General features: G+C 49.8%; 1 protein-coding gene across 1 annotated transcript in view; it reads right to left on the bottom strand.

Moving 5' to 3' along the window:
* Window positions 1-3,401: 3,401 nt before the first annotated feature.
* The window catches only part of dock1 (dedicator of cytokinesis 1), a 246,792-nt gene continuing 233,716 nt past the window's right edge, over window positions 3,402-16,477 (bottom strand). Inside the window, exons 46-52 of the mRNA XM_084456190.1 lie at window positions 16,292-16,375; window positions 9,369-9,506; window positions 7,184-7,326; window positions 6,558-6,756; window positions 6,091-6,274; window positions 5,138-5,289; window positions 3,402-3,983 (exon numbers count right to left, since the gene is read on the bottom strand). Of these exons, the coding sequence (XP_084312316.1) occupies window positions 3,888-3,983; window positions 5,138-5,289; window positions 6,091-6,274; window positions 6,558-6,756; window positions 7,184-7,326; window positions 9,369-9,506; window positions 16,292-16,375 (996 nt within the window). The 3' untranslated portion in view covers window positions 3,402-3,887. The remainder of the gene's footprint in view (window positions 3,984-5,137; window positions 5,290-6,090; window positions 6,275-6,557; window positions 6,757-7,183; window positions 7,327-9,368; window positions 9,507-16,291; window positions 16,376-16,477) is intronic.

The raw sequence follows: 16,477 nt of genomic DNA, 5'->3' as shown, positions 1-16,477 counted from the left end.
AAAGAATGAGACGCTGAAGGTTAAAGGGGCAGTTTTACAGCAGCTCTAAGACTACAGGCGATGCTGCAGAGAAGAGGGTTTACTGCAGCTAACTGAAGAGCTCAGGTCTTCGTCATCCACAAACTCACGGTCCAGTGACAAGCAAAGCAATAATGTGTAAGTTATTTTTTGTTCCCACAAGCTAGTGTATGAATGAGCACAGTGTGAAGCCCAGCCTCAATGTGTGGCTCACTGTTGTTTTAGAGGAAAGAAAACTGCGCCAAGAGGTGGGTTGTCTGACGCTATATTAGAACTAGAAATTACAGTTAAATACTGTAGACTGCAGTAAAAAGACTACAGTAAGTAGGCCTACTGCAGAAGGGGCACACTGTCCACAGTAGCCATAGCAACCCTGAGGAGAGGTTTATTAAAGGCTACATTCCCATTCTCAAAGCTGGAGAGCAGCTCTGTATTGAAAGGGGCTCTGTCCCAGGACTGGAGCTAATTACCAATCAATATGTTCAAAAGGTGAGCATGTATCATTATGCTATGTTGGGTTTAATTAGAGCTGTATGGTTTCATTTCAGCTGTATGTGGTGTATTTCAGCCAGACCCAAAGTAAAACTAGGGCTGCGAGCAGCATTGAGCTGGCCCTCACACCCCACGCGTGTCGGGGTGCGGCGCCGTTAAAGGCTGTGCTATTTCGGTGTCCTGTACTGAGAGAAACTTCCATTCACCAGTAGGTGGCGCTCTAACCGTGACTCAATACAGATGCATAGATGTGTTCAGGACGGTACCTTGATGAAGCGTGAGAAATGTTGTGTAAATCGGACAATGTATGTAGGAGTTATGATGACTTCCTGCTTGACCTGTAGGTGGTGCTATAAGTATGACTCAATACTGACCTACAGATGTGTTCAGGACGCGACCTTCATCAACCCTGAGCAATTTGGAGTAAATGGAAGAATGTATGTAGGAGTTATGAGTACTTCCGGTTTCACCAGTAGGTGACGCTGTAAGTGTGACTCAATACCGACGCATAGCTGTGTTCAGAAGGTGACCTTCATGAAGCGTCAGCAATTTAATGCAAATCGGATAATGTATGTAGGAGTTATGAGGACTTCCTGTTTCACCAATAGGTGGCGCTATAAGTATGACGCAATACTGACACATAGATGTGTTCAGGACAGAACCGTCATCAAGCGTGAGATATCTCGGACAAATTGGATAATGTATGGAGGAGTTATGAGGACCGTGTTTTATGGCGAAATGTCAAACTTTGGCGGGGCGCCACGGCAAGGGTGTTTGGTGAAAACTCAATTTTTTTTATAACTTTTGATCACAAAGGTCTTAAGATGAAGCTAACCGAATAGGAAGTTGATCGGATGAAATCTGTAGTGAGAGTTTGTTAGAGTTTGTTAAAGTACGAAGCATGGAAATGGTAAAAACAAGGGGAAAATGGCACATTAAGAGCAAAATGGCGGACTTCCTGTTGCATGTTGGGTATAGCTCCAAGAGACATTTTAGTGTGTCTCGATGAAATACATATGCCCTCCGAATTTCGTTCGCATACATCAAACTGAAAGGTGGGGCTCGCCATTTAAAATTTTCCAGGGAGCGCTCTTGAGCCGTTTTGCCACGCCCATTTCCGTCACCCATGAATTATAAAATTTTTCGCCGGGACTGACGTATCTGCAAAGTTTCATCCGTTTTCATCGATGTTTAGGCCGCCAAAAAGGCATTTCTTTGGGGAGAAGAAGAAGAAGATGAAGGTAGGAGAATAATAATAATCCTTCGAAATTCAATAGGGCCTCGCACCGCCAGTGCTCGGGCCCTAATTAGTGGCAAAAAAGCGCTATTCTAGAATACAATGACTTAATATTGAAAATTCCAATCAGTTTAATTAAGCAATAAACCACTATAACACACGGCCTCGAGTGGTTTATTGCTTTTATACAACGGTTACTACAGCTATTAGTGTAAAATAAACACACAGCAATATAAAATATTAACATTTATTCAAAACGAAGCATCATTCCCTCAATTCCGCTGACCAAAATAGTTCCTCTAACAAAAGGGTTGCCAAGCAACAGATGCTTTGGATGGAATGTTCAGTTGTTTCGAAAAAACACAATGATAGGCCTACAATGCATTGGATCAAATGGGAGGCGCATTAATATTGAAAATGGAATGATATGCGGACCCAGGTGTGTGTTACAAAGTATTTTAACACGGCTTTCAGCCAATCAGAATCAAGAACCAGAACTAACCGTTGTATAAATGAAAACAAACATGGATACTGAATGGAGAGTGCTATCGGGTGGGGGGATGCACTGGAACCCAGATGTGTATGATATTAATGTTGTGTGTGTATCTGCATATCAAACACACAGAATCAAAGAGTCTGACAATGACAGATATCTTGTGGGGAGGGAGTCGTATCATCTTGAAGCGTAGTGTTGTGATTGCTTTCGCTGAAAGAGATAGCCAGGCAGTATTCCCTTTAATCAAGGTAGAGAATGCATACTGAATGGAGATATAAGGGTTTGCACCAAGGTTATAATAGTTTTGCTTTTTTCATTAGTTTTTATTTTTATATCGTTTTAACTTTTTGTTTTCAATTTCAGTTTAGTTTTGATTATTTTTCAAGCAGGTTTGCTAGTTTAGTTTAGTTTTTATTTTTTGAAAATGCTTAGTTTTAGTTTAGTTTTTATTAGTTTCAGTATTAGTTTTTTTTTTTTCTGCGCTAGCCTTGTGAGACCATCCTGATCTCATGAGCTCACATTATTTAATTCTGTGTGAAACAAACCATCTGGACCACGTCAGGTTACTTCTGCGCAGGGGCACAGCTAAAGAAAAATGGAGGATAGATTTCATATCCACCCAAAATACTAGGCTTATGTATGAAATGAAAAAGACTAAAACTAAGGACATTTTCTCAATAATTTTAGTTTATTTTAGTTAGTTTTGTAAACACACAATACAGTTTAAGTTAGTTATCGTTTTTTTGTATGGCCTAGTTTTTATTTTTATTTCAGTTTACTAAAATGTTTTTTCACACCTAGTTTTCGTTTTTTAGTTAGTTTTCGTTAACTATAATAACCTTGGTTTGCACACACAAGCATTCACTATGATATTGCTGACTGCTGCAAATCAATGACACCCACAAAGAGTTTTAAAAATACATACATTTGAAAGTTTATTCAGAAGTCAGTAGTGAATTGGGGGAACAGTCAAAGTTATTGAAATCCAAGGTTACAGCATACTACAACAAATCAATGATATACAATGATAATGTGGTAGGAGTTAGTTGTGTGCACTCCAAAAACACAATCTTACCAATAAAATCAATGCTAGGTACACTCACATACCAATTCTTTACAGTCCCTGTCATTTCAAAACCTACAAGCCCTTTTTTTTGGATATAAATGCCAGTTAATCTGATGTAATGTTAATACAAAAAAGTCACAATAAAATCCACAGAGAAAAACTGAAATAAAATAAAATCATATATACAAAACTGTACATAGCGTGAATATGAAAATGGGAAAAAACGAAGAAAAAAAAGGAATAACCACTGTAATAAAGTGATGTTTTACTTATGGATGTGCTCTCGTCATGTCTTTGAGAGGGCGCGCGTGTTGGTCGTTGGCCGTCCAGCTGATCTGAGACTGAACACTGACGTGGGTCTGGCAGTGGTGTGGGGGACACAGCATCGACACATTCGGTCACTACTAATCTGTGCAACAAATTCCCTATGGTAGACTGCATCATCATCACACACGAGGGGTCAGGAGAATCAGAGAAGTGAGGTATTCATCTGGTCAGCCTGGGAGAGGGTGGGCGTGAGCAGCGGGGTCCGTAGATGGATGACGCTGATGTTTCCTGCAGAGTGCCAGTGTCTTTGTTCATTGTACGATTCCTGAATCAATGGACGCCTGTTTCCTGGTGGTCTTGGGTGGGGGTGGAGGGGGCGTCTTGCTGGGCAGAGGAGGGGGCAGGTGCTGCACGAAGGGAAAACATACAGTACAAGTACAGTACAGTCAAGACCGTCACACAGGAAATAAAGGCCCGAGTCGTTCTATTGTGAGCTAATCTATCTAAAGCTCGACTCTGTACCCGAGCTATGCTGTACAGTACCTGTACTGTACCTCGCAGAGAAAGTTGCTTCTCTCTTTAAATCTGTCAACTTGTTGTCATTGTGGCTCGGAGATTCAGACACTACCAAGACTCTGCTGTATTCACGTGCGGATTCATGTTCTATCCAGGGGCCTCTCACGAGAAACTGAATAAAGAGATCAAAGGCCCTCTACACTGACTGTCGGGAAAAAATCCCGTACTGTTCAGTTTCCAGAGACTTCCCAACAGGCTGGAGTCAGCCAAGCTGCACGGCGAGAGTTTTTTTGGCGTGAAAAGACAACATCTATGTTCAGTCAAGGACTAAGATCCAACCCGCTGTCAGTCGAGCTGGGGAACATCTGTTCCTACTAAATCACTGTCGCCCTCGCGCACCAGTTATCTGCACAGCTCCATTTCACTACCTGTCCATGGGCCGCGACAGGGGATAAATAAGATTAGTTAACGGAGAGAAGAGCCAGCGTGGCGGTGTGGGGAGCGGTGGCTGATGAACAGCTGGAGAGCACCTGATGGATGTGAAAGGTAAAGTAATCATCCAATCAATCACGGCCCTGGGCGGGCACGGCCGATGGGGGGGGGGGGGGGGGGTTAAATAATGGCACTCCGGGGTGACGCGCGCGGCGGACTCTCCGGCGCCGACCGGCTAGACGACCGGCCACGCCACTCACATGCACGCACACACAGACAATTGCAACACCCCCTACACAAGCACACATGCACTGATGGTGCGCACACTTTTAGTGTTTATCCCGAGTCCGTCCGGGCGTGGAGGCCAGCGTTGCGCTCCCGCAGGAGGCGCTCATTAGAAAACACTCCCCACCCGGAGGAGGTGCTCAATAGAAAACACTCCCCACCTGCAGGAGGCGCTCATTAGAAAACACTCCCCACCTGCAGGAGGCGCTCATTAGAAAACACTCCCCACCCGGAGGAGGCGCTCAATAGAAAACACTCCCCACCCACAGGAGGCGCTCATTAGAAAACACTCCCCACCCGCAAGAGGCACTCAATAGAAAACACCTACCCTCTGATGCGGCGGGGGCGGCGGTGGCGTCGTGGGACTCGCCGGGTCCTGATTATCCAGCAGGTTCCCGTAGTCGGCTGTGCTGCCTTTCACCGGCAAGGGCGGAGGGGTCTCGCCCTTCTCGGAGGAGCCCATCCCGTTGAGCTCCAGGCCTGCAGGGGGCAACAGAGGACGCTTTTAGATTTCAATCATCCAACCCACCAAACAGGCAATTATAGCAACAGCAGAATAAGCTTTTTGGCATGAGCAGAGAAGAGTTGTCACATTTTTCATGGGCGGCACACCACATGCTCATCCCTCGAATGCATGTTCCATACAAATGGGGCACCATTTAAAAGGGAAATGAACAGGCTTTCCAACGGTATAAATAAATAAAATGTATTGCCAATAAACATTGTTACAACAGAGTAAAAATCTACCAAACACAAATTTCCGAACTTTTATGTTTTATGTTTACATTAAAAACAATAGATCAGCTCAAAAGTGTCATACAGTAAAAGTACAGGGAAGCCACATTTCTCTCACTCCTCACGGTGGAGTATCCAGGGCAGGAGGGTTACAGGACAGTGTTTTGGTAGTTGTATGTGAGATTTCACTTGTCCTACCGACCCGTCGTGCCCGGCCGCGGTCCCAAAAAAAACCTCCAGGACTTTTGGCCTGGTTAAATATCGTCTCAGAGAGGAAACCGCGGCGATGACGAGAGGCTTTCTGTTCTCAGACACCGCAGGGAGCCGCGAAAGCCAGGACACACACACACACACACACACACACACAGCGATGGCTGAGCTCCAGATGTGAGCTGAACACCAGGCGCACTCTACGGAGACGTGACTGGACTGACACAAGACCAGTGGCAGAGCCGGAGGAGGGCAGAGAGAAGGCTTAGATAGACGGCAGCCACCGTGGCTGTGAGAGGGGGCGGAGTGTGTGTGTGTGTGTGTGTGTGTACTCACTGGAGCCGGTGTGTAGGCTGAAGGAGAGCTTGCTCCGGGGGGTGATGGGCGGGGGTCCGGGCGAGGAAGAGGAGGAGGAGGAGGAGGGGGTCCCAGGAGGTCCGGGGGACACGGAGAGACGGCGGTCTACGGCCAGCAGGTTGATCACCTGACTCTTTGGTCTCTGGGGCCTCAGGGGGCTGATCTGTGGACAAGGAGTGATGCGCGAGCACACAACTTTAGTCAGTTGAGAGTTGGTTGGAGCAGTGTGCAGGCAGCATAATGTATTCAGCATTAAGCTGCATTTCTGATGAAGGTCCTTTGACCGAAACGTCAAATAAACTCTTGGATGTCTGACGCATGTTCCAGTGTGCAGGAGTAGAGATGGAGTGAGATGGTGGAGGAGTAGAGATGGAGTGAGATGGTGGAGGAGTAGAGATGGAGTGTTGAAGAGGTCCGAGACGAAGGGAGGGGGGAGCACTCCTCACCGTCTCTGACAGGATGACGGCCTCGGCGGGCTGCAGCGGGATCTCGGTGGTCTTCATCTCCTTGTCGAAGATCTCCTGGTGCTTGCTGTTCCTCTTCTCCTTCTTCTTCTCCTTGCGCTCGCGGTCAGGCTCGTCGCGGTCCAGCTTGTCCTGGGACTTGGTGTGCAGCTTCTTTGGCAGGAGAGGCTCCAGGGCAAATCTGGCCGACAGGGAACAGGGAGAGGGGAACAGCAAGGCCAAGGTCACACACAAATAAAGCCTTTCTACTGGACCCCTGGAGGTGGACGGGGTGCTGCGACTGCGGGAGCGTTGCCAGAGCAGAGGTCAGCTCCATTTCTATTTCATCAATTCGTTAAAAAAAGTGATTATCAAAATTAATCGAATCAAAATGCCTTACATCTCTAAAGAGGTTTCATATTTGAGACCAGCCCATTGGTTCCCTTTGCCAGACAAGAGCAGTCATGCACAGAGAAGTAACAAAAATGATGAACACTGAAAAAACAATGAACAGTATTTCTAACCAGGTCTGTTCCAGAGCTGACTTCCTAAAATGGTAGAACTAATATGGGTGTGGCTATGGGTGTCATAGCGGTCATAGCGAGGTGAGGGCAGGGGGAGGGACTTACCCGTCGGACCCGGGCCTGGATGGCGAGTTGTCGGAGGAGATGGAGGTGACAGACGCCACAGAGAGGGGTCTCTGGGAGGAGGGCATGGTGAAGGAGCGCACCATGGAGCGAGGACGAGACCCCCGCCACTCATCAGCCACAGGCTGCCAAACACACAGACAGAATGAGAGTATTATCCCACCCAGGTTAAACCCATTCGTTTTCACAAGGACTGTCATTTCCTACGCCACATGGCTGACAGCACATTCAATTATGAGCCAAAGGGACATTTGACATGACATAACACGTTAGAGGTGAGGTCTGTTCTAAATCTAGGCCCGTCGTATCTCTCCCAGTCCCACGGCCTTGGCCGCTGCCTGAGTTGGCTCCTAGAGCATATTCATCACAGACCGCCAGAGCCTGTGGCCCCCCATCACAGGTCCCTGTATCCAGGATTTATATCATGTAGGTTCTGCTGCCTGCCTGAGTGATTGCTACCCGCTACCTGGCATCAGCGCCAGTCTGCCACAGCTGCTATTAAAGAAGCAGGGCCCGGGAGCTGGGCACCATGGGGCTCCCTAATTGCCGGTTGTCTGCGATTCTGGGAGAGCGCTGAGTACGGGAGGAGACCTCGCGGTCGTGGCAGACTTGCTGATCACTGGCTGTCGCTTGGGATTTGGTTGTTCTCTACGGGTAGAGAAAGAGGGCCATGGTGTAACACGGTGTAACATGAAGTCTTGCTGTAAAAATGTCAGCGATACCTTGGTGGCACAAAACGGGGAGAAGTTTGTTGTGGCATAAATCCAGGTAAGAATACAGTTTTTAAAGGCATGCGATGTGGAGGAAGCCTGGTGCGGAAGGCTGTTACAGCGAGCCCGCTAAGGGTCGGTTGAGGTATCATTTGAAAGGTCCCGCTTTTCGAAAGGGCTTCTCCCTTTGAAGCCGGTCTTTACCTCAGGCAAGTTCCTGCAAAACGCTGGCTGGCTTGGCCCACAATTAAGGCAAACCCAGCTCAGTGGAGCTGTGGGATTTGGACCCTAGCTGCCTACTCTCAAACACGGCTGCACAGCGCTGTCTGCCCAGTCCAGCAGAGAAGAGCTGACTCTGGCTGAAAACAAACAGCTAATAGAGGGGTCCTCAGGAGAGGAGGAGAAAATGACGGCTTCAGTGCGCTACAACTTCCAGTCCAGTAGGCTTCCTTTGTTACTGTAAATACACACTTCACTATACAACCCTCAACATGAGGATGTAGCAGGGGAGACAGGGGATTTTAGCCTGTTCAGCACTTTGGTCAATTAGACTTGCCGGGAGGGGAGGGCGGGGGAGAGGGGAGGGGAGACGGGAGTGGAGGGGAGTGGAGAGGGGATGGCGGGGGAGTGGAGGGGAGTGGAGACGGGAGGGGAGGTGGGGGAGTGGAGGGGAGGGGCTACGGGAGGGGAGGGCCGGGGAGTGGAGGGGAGGGGCTACGGGAGGGGAGGGAAGTGGCTACGTGAGGGAAGGGCAGGGGAGGGGCTACGGGAGGGGAGGGCGGGGGAGTGGAGGGGAGGGGCTACGGGAGGGAGGGCGAGGGAGTGGAGGGGAGGGGCTACGGGAGGGGAGGCCGGGGGAGTGGAGGGGAGGGGCTACGGGAGGGGAGGGCGGGGGAGTGGAGGGGAGGGGCTACGGGAGGGGAGGGCGGGGGAGTGGAGGGGAGGGGCTACGGGAGGGGAGGGCGAGGGAGTGGAGGGGAGGGGCTACGGGAGGGGAGGGCGGGGGAGTGGAGGGGAGGGGCTACGGGAGGGGAGGGCGGGGGAGTGGAGGGGAGGGGATACGGGAGGGGAGGGCGGGGGAGTGGAGGGGAGGGGCTACGGGAGGGGAGGGCGGGGGAGTGGAGGGGAGGGGCTACGGGAGGGGAGGGCGGGGGAGTGGAGGGGAGGGGCTACGGGAGGGGAGGGCGGGGGAGTGGAGGGGAGGGGCTACGGGAGGGGAGGGGAGGGCGGGGGAGTGGAGGGGAGGGGATACGGGAGGGGAGGGCGGGGGAGTGGAGGGGAGGGGCTACGGGAGGGGAGGGCGGGGGAGTGGAGGGGATACGGGAGGGGAGGGCGGGGGAGTGGAGGGGAGGGGCTACGGGAGGGGAGGGCGGGGGAGTGGAGGGGAGGGGATACGGGAGGGGAGGGCGGGGGAGTGGAGGGGAGGGGCTACGGGAGGGGAGGGCGGGGGATCTTACCAGTGTCTTCACTCCGTACTGTTTCTCCACCTTCTCGCGGAGCTGCTTGAAGCAGGCCTCCAGGCGGTCGTGGAACGGCCTCAGGGCCTCTGTCACCTTCTCTCCGTGAATGCGCACCCCGTCGGCCAGGTATGGAATCTGAGACACACACACACACAGGAGCGCTCATTACATCCCACATACCACAGGGCCAAAAGAGGAATTCCATTTCTACAAGCTTCAGAGGACACACCATTGATCACATTTGATCCTATGACCTGAAGTCTCTCTACTGGGATCCAATCACACAAACAGATCTGTGTGTGTGTGTGTGTGAGAGAGAGAGAGATTTTGAAAACATGATTAATAACAAAAAACGTCTATATCTGTTGGATGAAGTACAGCAATGTTATATATATCGGTAAATAAATGATTGAATGTTACTACTCTGTGTGTTTTTTGAGAATGAGAATGCACACGCATTGTGCCATCAGACACTAGAGCTCCCATATCACACGACACAGAAGCAGCAAATAGCCTAAGACACACACACACACAAACACACACACACACACACACACACATACACACACACACACACACACACACACACACACACACACAAACACACACACACACACACACACACAAATGCCACTCGGGGGAGAGAAGCCAAAATCGCAGACAACCGGCAATTAGGGAACACTGCTGGTGCGGTTTCTCCCAGGTAACTATGGGGAGGTGGGAAACGGTGCTGAGCACAGTTTGTGTCTCTGCTGCCTGGAAATGCCTGAACTGGTTCTTGTTTGCTTATAATGATTTTCAGAAGAGATCAGATTCAGCTACACGCATGTGGCAGCAACACAAGCTGAAATGCTATTACAGAGAACGATAGCTACTGTACAATTTATCTCCTCAAGTTTGAAGATGAGAATGTCTCTACAAAGTCCCTGGAATAAATGAGAAATATTGTTGACTGCAAATGAAATGCTGCTAGTGCGCTGTCCGGCGTGTATGTGAAAACAAAAGGTAAATTAGAAGGGATTTAGTGTGAGTGTCCGCCAGCGAGCCTCCCTCACATCAAGGGCTGCATTTAGAGGTTTCAAAGCCAGCAGACACCCAGTCCTCCACAGCTCCTCCATTAACGCACAGATGTTTTAATGAAGAACTTATTCATGACAACAACAGGAATTATTCAGAGCACAAATAGGTGTGTGAACTCTGGCATAGAGAAGCCAGGCCTTTTTGTGTGTGTGTGTGTGTGTGTGTGTGTGCGTAACCCCTCTGTTTCGGCATGCCCAGGATTGGATTAGAACCCGGGTCTCCCGCTTGTGAAGTGGAGGCGCTGACAGTTGCGCCAATAGGGACGTCCCTCTCGGAGACACCGTCAGTGCTCCATTAAGGAGTGAGGCTCGCCACCTACTCCACGTTTCACTCGGTTACACATGTGACTGTGTGTTGACCTGGTCTGTTCCTAAGACTCTATCCTCCTCCTCATCATAGCTCTGCTCACCAGTCTATTGACTGATCTGAGTGCTCACAGTCCCTGAGCAAAGCCATACTGAACTACGGCACTTCTAAATGACGCAATCTTTGGTAACATTCACAGACTGGATTTTCAAAAGCGTAGAGCGGCATTTGAAAGGGTGAGAAAGCGAACTGTGAGTACACTCAAGACTGACAACGGAACATTTCCTGATGCATTCGACGGACAATTCTAGGAGATATGCTCCCAAAAATCGTGTGCGTTTTCCCACCAGCGACCGACACTAGCGCCCGGTGTGTCTGAGACGGCGGCGGTCAGCAGAGGGAGGCTAGGGCTGAGGCCGAGGCTGCTCATGGCCGAGCCTCCGGGCTGTCAGGGTGGAAGTGATTGTGTGACCAGGTCCCCTGAGCGGCGCGCATCGGGCTCCCGCGCGAAGACAAACGAGCACATGGTGGCGCCGGGTGGCCCCGGGGGGATTCCCCCCCTCACACTGAGCACCTCCATCATCACCACGGGGAGCTCTCAGAGGAGAGAGGGGGGGGGGAGAGAGAGGGGGGACAGAGGGGAGTGTGGGAGAGAGAAATAAAGGAGAGAGGAAAGAGGGGCGAGAAGGAGGAAGATGGATGAGGAGAGAGAGAGAGAGAAAGAGAGAGAGATAGCGAAGGCTGAGGCAAGACTCACGTCTCCCAGGAAACCCAGTGTCTTTTTATAGCCACGGGGATGACATAACAGCTGAGTGGCGGCATGGCAACAGAACACCTCCACGGTGGCGGAGTCTGGCTGCAGATGGCCACCGCCACGATGCACGCACGCACGCACGCACGCACCCACACACACCCACACACACCAGGATGTTCAGAACAACGCAAACATAAGCAAGGACTTCCGGAATAGATTGGTGCATTTCACCCAAGCGCGCTGCTGAAGAGTAGAAGTGCTGCACATCTGTAGTGTGACAGGCGCGTCAGAGACGAGGACCGACGGTCGACCTCAGTAGAGAGAAGGAACTCCCGCACACCGTCTTCTTCACTCGCAGTCAAGACAATTTATAAAACACGTTTCTGTCGCCTGACCTTCAGCAGACTGACCTTCAAGAGACGAACTTACCTGGTGAAGGTCAGACGACCGCCATGTTGTGTTTAATAAATGGATTGACTGGCTGCGAGTGAAGAAGAGTGCGTGCTGAGGAGGTCTTCCTCTGTGCCCGTGCGTGCTGGAACTGTTGAACAGGAAAGTTGCGCTGTGTGCGAAGAGTTGTCGAAGACGCGGATAGACTCTCACCTGCGGCCAACAGTTAGCATGTGCTAATTAGACTCCGGGGGGAACTCAAGTTCTAACTCGGCGCTAACCTTCGCCATATCGGCCACCGACCCACGTGTTAATTCGGTAGTAATTGTTCACTAGAGGCGGAGCGGAGAGGAGGAGTGTTCAGACGCGCGCCCGGGGGTGACGGGGGCAGACAGATGGCGTTTGTGACACGGGCCTAATGGCAACGCATGAAGATTAAGGGCATTCACAGAGAACACTGGCTCAGTCCGCGTGTGAGAGAGAGAGAGAGAGAGAGAGAGAGAGAGAGAGAGAGAGAGAGAGAGAGAGAGAGAGAGGGCACCGATCCCCCACTTCACAGAACAGTAGAAAAATAACGTCTGGCGAAACAAAAACTTCATCAGAAGCCGTCATCTGAGGGTGCGAGTGGCGTCAAGACAGCTGCACTTTGTCCGTCTGGCTTTAGCGGCGCTTCAGGCTGACGCGCACGTCGATACCAGACGCACAGGCGTGGCAGGGAGGCTGCTCACCGCCGGATTGGACATATTGATCATCGTCTTATTAACGCTCCTATTGTTGTGTCACTCCTCTGTCAACTGCGGCCGTTGGGTAACAGTTGTGGCTGACAGAATAGTGTCACCACAACGGACTATCATACTTAGCATAACTGTTCCTGATGACTTCACCGAGACAGGGTCCCGGCAACCACGGTGAAGCGGACCGATTGCTACGCTAACATATCCTGTCACCTCGCTCAGTGGTGAGGAACCTCGCTTGAGCCAAGGGGCATCAACTTCCTATCAATCAGAACAATGAATCACACGTCGGCTAGCAACAGTCATCAGTCACATGGCTAGACCAGACCTACATGGCCGGCTATTGGAACCGACGAGTGAAAAGAATGAACCCAAACAAGTCCAGACTGATCCGAGGAGTGAAACCTGAGAATGCTTACGATACGAATGCTTACAATACGTTGTATGAATGGCCTTGGCCGTCTCTGAGAGTTCTCGTTATGGTGTCATGCTTTTATGTGGGCTTATATTGGGTATTTCACGATGTTGCAGTTTTGTTTTCCACAACAAAATGGCATTTGGTTTGTTGACGGGAGCTTTCATCTGTGGGCTGATCTGAGCTGTGGAGACATGAAAGCAGGCGTAGCAGGAACGGAGATGCCGCGGCTGTCATCTCAAACGCCTTCCTGTGATCAGCACAACAGATAAGAGCTTTTCTCTTCTCTGTCTTCCTCCCTCCTCCCTAGTGTGTCTCCCTCTTATACTCTAAACAGGTCCTGTCTCCTGCAGGCCACCCTCTAGCAGGTCCCCAAGAACCCCCCCGTCCTCGGCCAAGGTGCTCCAAATGGCTCTTGGAGAGGCCTTCTTGTGTCTAGCTCCTCCCACTCTGTGTGGTCAGCTGTCCCTATCCAGCCAACCCTACCTCTTTTTCTCTTGTCTCGATGCCTTCCGTCTCCCCATCTCTGCTCTGCAACATTCTCTATGAGCCTGTTCTGCTAAGAGCTGACTGTGCTTTGTTATATGATTCACTTAAATATCATATTAGAGACTACAGGGATAGCTAACACATAATGGCCTACTATGTAGCGAACATCTATGTAACTATTTGTGCACTCTACTGTTAGTCAAGTCTCTTAATAAGTATTTAGCCCATGTTTATTGCACTGTAAATGTTCTTAGCCCATAGACTAACATTTTCCAGGAGCTTGCTCGATTGTCTCTGAGAGGTCAGGGAAGAATTTTTACAGCTCACTTTTCTTGCCCCCGGGTGGAACAGTTTTTTGCTTCCCTCTGGTGGGACCTCTGCTCTCTGTAAAGCACATTTTGTTGCCTCGGTGTATGAAATGCGCTATACAAATAAAGTTTGATTTGATTTGCTTGACGCTTCAAACGCTCACAAAATGGGATGTAAAAAAAACAAAAACGCTAGCCTGGAACAGCTTATTTTTTTCTTAACTGAGCTCGGTCAGAATGGAAATGTTCCAAATTGAGTTAAATGGGGGACATTAAAACGGTGTTTCACTGTTAACCCCCCCCCCCCCCCCCCCCGCACATCCTGTTTTAAAATGGAGGGAGTCCTTCAGATACCATGATTCAGCACTGTTAGCTAGCAGATGAATATAAACACACCCCACACGTCTTCTGACCCAAAACACTGCTGCTCAAGGGTAAATGTCAGCGTATTGCTGGCGTTCAGTGTCAAAGACAAATGGACCGAATCCACAGCGCCCTGCAAAATCCTGATCTGCTGGGGGGATGGGGGGTTACTGCCCCCAAATCTGTCCAAATTAAATTCATCTGTAAAGGGAGGTGAGGCTTGCAAAAATAGGTTACATATCTCGACAGCAACCCCAAAAGAGAACAGTATATGTTCATCATATTAGGTTAGATGGATCAGATCTGGGTTTAAACACTTTTAAATCCACCGAGGCGTTTGCTTGAGCGCGCCTGGTGTGTCCGGTGGCCAGAGTTTCGGTCATTATTTAATAATAAGTTATTCAATGTTTTCAATTAATATTCCGACCCAGGTTTGCTATGAATACAATGTCATAATTTGGGGATATTCTACACCACATGTCCATATGAGTTGCACAGAGGACAGACATACTGAGACGAGCCTATAACTCATCCTACTGAAGTGTTCAGGGAAAGAACACACAGCAGAGTGCCTTCCAGGCCTATTTTGATTCGGCAAAAAACACCAATTAAAATCAATTCCCCGTGGCCCCTAAGTGCTGCTGGGAGGAGATCCTCACTCATGTCCTGCAGACGTCCGTACATGTTCTCCACCAGGCTACTGTTCTCCAGCACAGACAATTACCATGCCTGGGTAGGTAGGTACACAACGCAGATTCCCAGGAATAACAAAAAGAACATGTTTCACCATAAGCTAAGAGCAGTGACACGTTTATATTTGGAGGGTTTTTGCACTCTCACAATCCTGGGGGCTCACGCTTATCCCAGAATGTGAAGGAGGGAGGTGTGTTGATTTAAGGAGCTGAGCCTCAGTGAGTGTGTGTATGTGTGTGTGTGTGTGTGTGTGTATTGTGCTCTGTGTGTGTTGTGCTAGGTGTGTGTGTGTGTATATTGTGCTATGTGTCTCTGTGTGTGTGTGTATTGTGCTGTGTGTGTGTGTGTATTGTGCTGTGTGTGTGTTGTGCTAGGTGAGTGTGTGTGTGTGTGTGTGTGTGTGTTGTGCTAGGAGAATGTGTGTGTGTGTGTGTGTGTGTTGTGCTAGGTGAGTGTGTGTGTTGTGATAGATGGGTCTGTGTGTGTGTTGTGCTAGGTGAGTGTGTGTATTGTGATAGATGAGTGTGTGTGTGTGTTGTGATAGATGAGTGTGTGTGTGTGTGTTTTGTGCTGGGTGAGTGTGTGTGTGTTGTGTTAGATGAGTATGTGTGTGTGTGTGTGTTGTGCTAGGTGAGTGTGTGTGCTGTGCTAGGTGAGTGTGTGTGTTGTGATAGATGAGTCTGTGTGTGTGTGTGTGTGTTGTGCTAGGTGAGTGTGTGTGTTGTGATAGATGAGTGTGTGTGTTGTGATAGATGAGTGTGTGTGTGTGTGTGTTGTGCTGGGTGAGTGTATGTGTGTTGTGTTAGATGAGTAGGTGTGTGTGTGTGTGTTGTGCTTGGTGAGTGTGTGTGTGTTGTGCTGGGTGAGTGTATGTGTGTTGTGTTAGATGAGTAGGTGTGTGTGTGTGTTGTGCTAGGTGAGTGTGCGTGTGTTGTGCTAGGTGAGTGTGTGTGCGTGTGTTGTGCTAGGTGAGTGTGTGCATCTCCTCAGAGCTCAGTGAGTGTGTAATGGAGTCAGGACCACCGTGCTTTTCATCACCCCTCCTCACAGCAGAACTCCTTAACTAGAGCCTGCTTCCACAGCACACCCTGATCTGATTATCCACAGAAAAGCTCTAAACTCACCCCAGTTAGCGTCACGGCGGGGCCCAACCAGAGGCCTGAGCATTTTCTCTGTGTGTGTGTTGTTAGCTACTGTCTTTCCAGTCCAACATCATTGTTGAGAGCTCAGTCCTACAGCAGTGTTTGACCTCGGTAGCAGGGTTTAAATGCCATGACATATAGAATCTCCCCTGTATACACATGGGGTTTGGAAAATAAAGAGGGGGGTGTCTCTGTTCTCTGTTGACAGGGGAAGGAGGGGGGGGGGGGGGTTAGGGTTGGTCTCACCTGCCAGGCGATGAGTTCCTTCAGCTTCTCAATCTTCTCCTGGTCCTCGGGGTGCTCCTGCATGTACTTGTCATTGAAGAAGGCCTGGTTAAGAGAAGGGCAAGGGTGAAACGGAGGGGAGAGGAGAGAGTGGAGGAGAGAGAGGCAGGGACAGGGGAGAGGAGAGAGAGGAGAGGGAGAAAGAGG

This window comes from Borostomias antarcticus, assembly GCF_949987555.1.
Source record: "Borostomias antarcticus genome assembly, chromosome: 22".
Taxonomy (NCBI): Eukaryota; Metazoa; Chordata; class Actinopteri; order Stomiiformes; family Stomiidae; genus Borostomias; species Borostomias antarcticus.
This window is presented reverse-complemented; position numbering and strand designations above follow the sequence as displayed.